Source organism: Triticum dicoccoides, chromosome 3A (assembly GCF_002162155.2).
Source record: "Triticum dicoccoides isolate Atlit2015 ecotype Zavitan chromosome 3A, WEW_v2.0, whole genome shotgun sequence".
Classification (NCBI taxonomy): domain Eukaryota; kingdom Viridiplantae; phylum Streptophyta; class Magnoliopsida; order Poales; family Poaceae; genus Triticum; species Triticum dicoccoides.
The window spans coordinates 625,024,030-625,032,003 of record NC_041384.1 but is presented as its reverse complement, the minus strand read 5'-3'; the positions used below and the strand labels follow the sequence as shown (position 1 = coordinate 625,032,003).

Below are 7,974 nucleotides of genomic sequence, written 5' to 3'. Positions count from 1 at the left end.
CTTATTATCTGCCGTGTGTATGTGTGCCTCCAAATCCAGACCTAGCCGTTGATTGAAAGGGTTAGATTTCGCTCGGTTCTGGTGTACGATATAGACATGGTACAACCTTCGATTGAAAGCCCCAGGTTGGGTGGAATTGTTTGATTTCTTATGCCTTTCGGTTACACCTCTCCTGAAATGGATTGGAGGGGATTTTGACTTGCAGGGGATTTAATCCCCCTCCATTCCCTGTCAACCGAACAAGGCCTTAGATGGGATGGGATGGATTGGTGGCATATAAGACCCATCTTTGATTTGGATGATCAAGACTGTGTGGAAATGGAAAGGAGAATTGGGTATGGATAAGTCTTTCAAGTAGTATAACTGTATTAGCACTAACCAGAACTGCTTATCTTTTGCGCACCACTAGGCCAAACGAGGAGCATCCGTCGTCTTTCTAATCCCATGTTCTGAACTTGTGCATTTGTTTTGCGGGGCAGCTCATAATAGCATTTCCGTGTATGTGCTTTGCCCGTTTTATTGAATTGCTCGGGACATGACAAATTGACAGATGAGTAGGAGGTTCTTTGGAGGATGTTATCTGTCTGAGTAAAGAATTGCGAGCCGTGGCCCAACATGGTTCCTTCCTGCTTTATGTCGTTTTTATTTTATGTTGCTTCATGATTTGTAATCGTAAAAAAATTCATAATGAAATCCATGTTTGCACATGTGTAGAACAAGTTCCTTAGTATACAAGAGTATATGTGGATATTTATGGTTATTGATTAGATATGAACAACATTATATGCTTATATGTAGTTGTAGCAAACTATCCGCCTCTGTTTTGCATATATTCCCCTGCTCATGTTTTAAATCTGATGGCCTTCAATTTGTTGTGTCTTGCAGAGAGTTTGTCATCATGCACAGCCCCAGTAAGCGGTTGATTACCTCTGTGTCCAAACGCCTTGCCGTGTCCAATCTCCAAGGCTGGGCAGACCTCCCAGATGACCTGCTGCACTCAATTGTTGCTCTCTTGGGCTCCTCCATTGACCTTCTTGCCTTTGCTGCCACCTGCCGCCCTTGGCGTGCCGCTTTCTTCTCACACCCATCCAAATCTACCTTGTGCTTCTCATGCCCCCCTGTCCTCATCCGAAAAAACCCCATCCAACCTCCTAGCAATGGTCATGCCAAGCCACAAAGATTTAACTTAGTTGATCCATCCAACACAGGCACCAACTATCGCTGCCAGATACGTGAAGAAATTCTGCAGAAATTTTATTTTGCTGGTTCTTCCTATGGTCAGCTCATCTTCTTCCGCCACAGACGTTGCCTTGTTGTTGATGCATTTAGTGGTGCAGAAGTTTCACCTCCATGTCTCCCTGAGTTGAACCACAATGTTTTTGAGCCGTACTATTGTAGCACTCTGACTGCTCCCCTTGCATCACCCAGCTCACGCCTCCTTGTCAGTACAAAATCCTCCCTATTTGACTGGCCAGTTGGAAGTGACTCTTGGTCTGAACTCAAGCTTTCCAATGTGCAAGTACGGCAGATTGTGGAATTAAATGGTCAGTTCATTGCCATGGATGATCATATGAAGATCTACACTTTGCAGTTGGCGCCCCAGCTTGGCCTGCAAGACCTACCAATAGAGTGGTGTGGCGGCAAGATCCCAAGCATGGATTCGAAACCATTTCTAGTGGTCTGCCGCGACATGCTTCTGATGGTCTGCTATTCTCTGGTATCCCTACTCCGGGGATCAAGCTTCTGTACACTCCACCGCCTTGACATGTCTACCAATCCTGCAAAATGGGTAGAGATGAAGAAGCTGGACAATTGGGCACTCTTCGTTGCAGCTGACATTAGGACCCCACCATTTTCTTGCGTCAACCCAGAACGGTGGGGAGGGAGAACCAACTGCTTGTACTACACTCACCACTCTGAACCTTGGGGTGTACGATGGTTGGGCAATGAGCCGGATCTTACGAAGGATCCATCCGCCAGTCGGGACCTTGTTTTCGGAAGAAATATGTGGCGTTACCCACAGAGCCTCTGGGTGTACCCCAGCATGTTTTACTCTGATGGGAAGTGATCGTTGTCGTGGGCAACTACAAACCTACTGCTGTACCAGTTTCTTCTGAAGATTCTCCCCTTCTCAACAGGGGCAAATACTTTTGCGGCTTGATACGGGGATGCTGATCAGCATGAGCACTGGAAGTTTTCGCAGTTATTTTTTTTTTCAGTTTCTCTGAACCTGGTACCAGATATTTATGGCGGTACTTCTGCAATTACTTTCATCATCCAGTTTTTAGCCATGCTTATGAAATTGCTGTCCATGATGACACGGTTTGAGCGTTTCTCCTGTTTGAATGAGGTGAAGACATTTCTCGTCTTGCAGGATAATGTGTTGGCAGCATACAGCCTGCTTTGGATCATCAGGCACCAGCTTTGCTTCTGCATCAATTTTTTCTTGGGCTTGAGAAGTGAATGTTTTGCTTCTGCAACAATTGTACACCCTGAGTATATAAGAAACAAAATCGGGTGTACAATCTCTGCTAGCCCCAATCTCCGCGTACGCGTGTCGCGGCTGTGGGAGTAGTCGCTGGCTTCCCAAGCAAAGCAAGCATCATCATGGACAGCCATGGAACGGTACTACTACGCGGCAAGACACCAGCAACAGGTTTGCCTCTGTTGTTGGCATCTAACTAAGGCGGCATTTACACGGCCAGATGGTCGCAACAGGTCATCAGGACTGATCTGTAACCCTGCCCACGCAACAACCGCGATTCATGAGCCCTTAATACAGTACTTTCCTCTGGGCACTATATACATTGTTCAATCCTTTAATTGCCGTGAGGTTAGTAGCAGACAGTTTAGGAGGAGAATTTAAGCAAGAGCTGTCCGTGATTCAGTCACTCTTCAGTGCACTCCAGTACTCCACTGACAACCAGGATGCGTGCCGTGCTGTATACACGGTTCTAGTACTTGACATCCCTCCGTTTCATAATTTTAGTTCAGATTCGAACTAAAACCATGACAAGGTTTGAACTAAAACCGCGACAAGAATCATGGGGCGAGGGATGGAGGATTTGGTTGTTCATTTTCAGGTAGCTGCCAAGTGAACCGATGCTCAGTAGTCAGTAGTACACTTTTTTTTTTGGGTCTGAATTAACCGATGTGCTCACACCTAGCTCACTTGCTAGTTGCTTTGAACTGACTTGGATGGCCATCACAATCACATGGACGGGTCGGTCGACAGTGCCGGTAGCACCGTACGTACGCTTGGTAAGCAGCACTGCTGGTACTACTAAATACACCACACAATACCAGCACTACTTACGTCTCCAGTTGGCAAAAGTGTTAGGCAGAGAACACGGACTTAACTCCGCGTATTGTATTGCTGCAGCTGCATGGCATGGCGATCACAACAGAGCAGAGCTGCTGCCGCTGCTCCTTCTTCTCCGAGACGGGCTGAGCATTGCATTCAAGCGGAAAGGTTGGCGCGCGCGGGGGCTCGGGTTTAATCGCCCGCGCTGCCGCCTGACACCACCTCATGCTCACAACTGTCTCCAATTACTCGGGCATTCATACGGCTTAAAGGAGGAATTGATCGCCCTTCCCCTCCCCTTACAATGGTCTCTGGCTAACCTCCCGGCAGCATTTTTCTTCTCCTCCTCGCCGCGCCGTCCTTCACCGATCACCGTCCGTCGGTGTCGCCGGGAGGTTTTCATGGTCGAAACGTGGGGGACAGCTCAGAAGGGTGATGGTGTTGCCAACGTGACGCGTAGTTTAATCGTGTTTCTTAGGGGGGCTAGGGGGGATGCAAGTAGTAGTGTAGTAACACGGAGTTCCACTTGCGCTGGAAAATTGGCGTGTGCATGTGCAGGACTGAGGCGTGGAGCAATTAGAGGAGCCCGAGTTTGACAGGGGTTCGAGAAAGAAAATATTATGGTGGATTTCAACAGATCTGCTAGTTTTTTGGCACTAGGTTTTGTACTCCCTAAAAGGTTGACATTTTCTTTGGAAAGAGTAAATTTGTTAAATGCTACCTCCTCCATCCCAAAATAAGTGTCTTAACTCTAGTACAATTTTGTACTAGTGCTAAAGTTAGTACAAATCTGAGACACCTATTTTGGTACGAAGAGACTAAATGCTAACGAATTGACGTCGGATTTTTAGGGAGTTTGTTAGAGTGAGTTTTCTCTATTTTGATAATTTCTTGAAGGGTGTTGGGTCTAGGAATCTGCTAGAGTTGCTCTTAGTCTTAACTCTTAACGTGTGGCGGTTTTTCGTCATGAAGCCTAATTATTGGTGTAAGATGGCCTCAATTCGATGCTCTTTTCTTGACAGTTTGCTTCAAACATCATACTTTCTTGGCTTAAAAAAATCCAATGTTTGTGAGCCTGAAGGTAAACTTTGTAGGGTTTATATAATATAAACCTCAAGGAAGGCACCGGGGTTTTAAACCCTGCAAACAAGATATTGTGGAAGCTTTAATGACGAACCAATTCATTCAAAGAAACCAGTGAACCACCGCAACTCAATGCACAATGTTCATCTATACATTTGGCCAATCACCCTAGTACATTGTTCCAGCATATTTATGCCGATATGACAGGACAAGGGACAGGAGCATTACTTCCATTCAAATGTTCATGACAGAGAAGATTACTTAAATCTTTGCACTGTCGCGCAGTAATTCTCAGCAGACCACCAGATACTCCCTCCGTTTCTATTTAGTCTGCATATTAGGTTTGACTGAAGTCAAACTTCATAAAGTTTGACCAACTTTACAGAAAAAATTATAAGCATTTACCATAACAAATCTATATAATGTGTTAGTACATTCAACAATGAATCTAATAGTATTGATTTGTTATTGTATATATTAATATTTTTATTTATAAACTTAGTCAAAGTTTACAAAGTTTGACTTTGACTAAAGCTAATATGCGGACTAAATAAAAACGGAGGGAGTACTTACTAAAATTGCAAAAGACGCGCTAACCACACGAAATTATTACCTAGACCCAACTCCATCGACCGACGGTGCACGCGGCATGGAAGAACAGGTCTATGAAATAATTTCTTTTGATCGGCTCGCGAGCCAACGATTCTCTGTTTAATTAATTCTCTCCGAGAAGTCAATAAAATTAACTCGATCAGGAGAAGCTAGGAGACGACATGAAGGAACGAGCTGAGGTCGGCGGCGGTTTCACCGGCGCTGGCGCGGGCGGCGCTGCTGCTGGTCGTCGTTGAAGTCGAGCAGCACGGCGCTGTGGCAGCGGGGGCACCGCGGGTCCTCCCGGGACAGCATCACGTACATCATGCACCGCGGGCAGCCCGCCAGGACCATGGGCGCCCCGGCCGCCGCGTCCGGGCTGCCCTCCGACGACACGCACGAGCTCGGCGGCGACGCGGTGGACGACGAAGACGACGACAGCCGCCGCGGGGACGCGCTGACTGCATCATTCCCGCCCCCGCCGCCGCCGCCCGGCCGCGCCGTCGTCGATGACTGCCCGCCGCCGCCGCCCCGCGCCCTCGACAGGCTCAGCCGCAGGCTCTCCAGCTTCGACACCTTGCCGCCGTTCCTGCTCATCCTCGACCACCACCGCTCGTCTCGCCGCCCCTCTCACTGCACGCAGCTGCACGATGGCGACGGTGACATTGGTGCCTCGAGCTCACAACACACAGAAATGGATAGCTCCACAGGAGTGGAGCTGCCATATATATATTGAGCGCGGCGTGGGAGACACATCGCACGAGCCGGCACGACGCGGGCGTTACCTTGGACTTAAAACTCGCCGAAGGGTATGCGCGCGGCGGGGAGGCAGGGAGCGGTGCGCCGACGTGCTGGTGGATTGGAGCTCTCCGCGTGGTTGCGTATAACTATTGCTGGGTACGTGTATTTGTCATGAGCATCTCCCGTAGCTGCGTTATATAATGCGGAGGAGGAGGAGCGTGGTGGTGGTTTTCTTTAATACGGGAACAGCCGCCATTGATGCTCCGGTCAATCTCCTTCAAGCTGAACGATGTGGAGGCTGGATGGAGTCCTCCCGTACTTTCGTCTTTCTGGGAGCATCACTCACTCATCGAGAACATCTACACTAGTGAGATTGATTGTACAAGAATTATTATTTTTATCGAACGCTTGACAATGTAGTTGTACATTTTAAATAATCATGCCAAACTATAGGTCTTAAAATGTTTGTCAAAAAAATATACTCTCTATGTTTTTATTTTCTCCACGTATTAGCTTTGACTAAAGTCAAACTTTATAAAATTTGACCAAGTTTATAGAAAACAATGTGGACATTTACAGTAACAAACTTATATGATGTGAAAATATATGCAGTGATGTATCCAATGGCATTGATTTGGTGGTGCACGTGTTAATATATTTTTCTACAAACTTGTTGAAAATATATAAAGTTTGACTTTAGACGAATCTAATATGTGGAGTAAATAAAAATGGAGGAGTACATCAGTAGATTTAATGTTGTGCAACTTTCCCCGCAAAAAAAAGGACGATATGCAACTTGGCCAGTAAATAACAATATCAAAATCACTCAGAAGATATCAAATATGCAAAAATAAAAATACATCCACTTTTTATTGACCTTTATATTTGCATCAAATTGTTCTCTTTTGGCATGGTGTATCCTATATAATTAAGTAGGCGATCGTCACTGGGCTATTTTTCTAAACATGCAAATATGCCACCTCAGCATGCAACTATGTATGATACAGTTATATAATAATCTAATAGAAATAAATTATATGTATCGTGTTAAAAAATATATGCATGTTTAGTTTACTCATCCTATTATTAATTTAAAATATGCATGTTTCATAACACCAAATCTCATATAAATATAGATAATCCTAGATAGCAAAACTATGTATAATGGGTTGGTCACCCCATATGACTGGTAAGACCAAAAGAGGTTTGTATCAATATATGAACAATGGTTAATAAAGAAGGACGTGTCTAGCGGGCGGCCGTTGGCCCGCTAGCACTCCTGAGCGGCCGCCAGGAAAGGAAAGAATCGGTCCCCCCCCCCCTCCGGTCCCATAAAAGGAAATCTCTCCCCCGGTAGCAACACATGCGCGCCAAGCCAACAAATCACGCGCCCAACGCGGTACCCAGGCAATCATGTGCCCTTCCCTCCTCTCCCGAAGCTCTTATGCCCACTGGCCACCAACTTTTTCTTCCCCATGCCCTTACATGTTCCCACCTTCTTCTTTCCTAGAAAACAAATGGTTTCCTTGGTCTAGATCTCCATCGCCAAAGCTGCCATGGTAGATGAATCCAAGTGAACTAACAACAGATCTGGAACAATTTGCCATGAAAAAAAGGGGAAAGAGTGAGGACAGGTCAGAATGTACCGGGTAGCACCAACAAGGGTGAAAGAAGAGGTCATCATTTTCTCCTCATGTTCAGACCCCCTCCTTGACTTCCCCCTCACCAAATTTCTCTTTACAAAAATAGCTTCTCCATTGTTGAAGAGAGCATAAACAGAGATAAAAAAGGGGAGCTCTTGTACCTGTGCAATTTTAACTGATTTTTTTGCAACTACATCATGGGACAAGCCAACATTTGAAGCATTGTGTGCAACAAAATGCAAAAACTGTGCAATTATATAGGAGAGAGCACATAGATAGTCTTATATCACACATAATGCAGGAGAACTGATGTCCATGTAGCAAAAAAAGGAAAAAAAATAAAGAGAAAAGTATGTTGTAGGTACTGTGAAGCATAACTACCAACTAGACAAAAATCTATTCTGCAGGTGTTTTCTTCCTTTGATCTTTCCACACAATAGTATATGTGACTTTGCAGCTGAGAATTATGGGCAAAAATTTACAGCAGCTCCCCCACCCCCATAACCTGCACATGATGCAAAAAAGAAGCCAAAACTAGAAAACTAGATGCATGTAAACACATGAGGATGCCAACTAATGAATGGTTCTTGTGCAACTAAAGGAGTTGAATGC

At 45.6% G+C, this 7,974-nt stretch overlaps 2 protein-coding genes across 2 annotated transcripts in view; one reads left to right on the top strand and one right to left on the bottom strand.

Annotated features, from left to right (window-relative positions):
• The window catches only part of LOC119269682, a 2,862-nt gene extending 560 nt beyond the window's left edge, over positions 1 to 2,302 (top strand). Inside the window, exon 2 of the mRNA XM_037551576.1 lies at positions 886 to 2,302. Within this exon, the coding sequence (XP_037407473.1) occupies positions 899 to 2,068 (1,170 nt within the window). The 5' untranslated portion in view covers positions 886 to 898 and the 3' untranslated portion in view covers positions 2,069 to 2,302. The remainder of the gene's footprint in view (positions 1 to 885) is intronic.
• A 2,858-nt stretch (positions 2,303 to 5,160) lies between these two features.
• Positions 5,161 to 5,955, bottom strand: LOC119269681. Its single transcript, XM_037551575.1, has 2 exons — positions 5,764 to 5,955; positions 5,161 to 5,621 (listed from the first exon to the last, which is right to left on the bottom strand). The coding sequence occupies exon 2, from the start codon at positions 5,573 to 5,575 to the stop codon at positions 5,192 to 5,194; it is 384 nt and encodes a 127-aa protein (XP_037407472.1). The 5' UTR covers positions 5,576 to 5,621; positions 5,764 to 5,955; the 3' UTR covers positions 5,161 to 5,191.
• Between the last annotated feature and the right edge of the window lie 2,019 nt (positions 5,956 to 7,974).

Coding starts and splice junctions, on each gene's coding strand:
- LOC119269681 (XM_037551575.1), bottom strand. CDS start 5,575: ATGAGCAGGAACGGCGGCAAGGTGTCGAAGCTGGAGAGCCTGCGGCTG.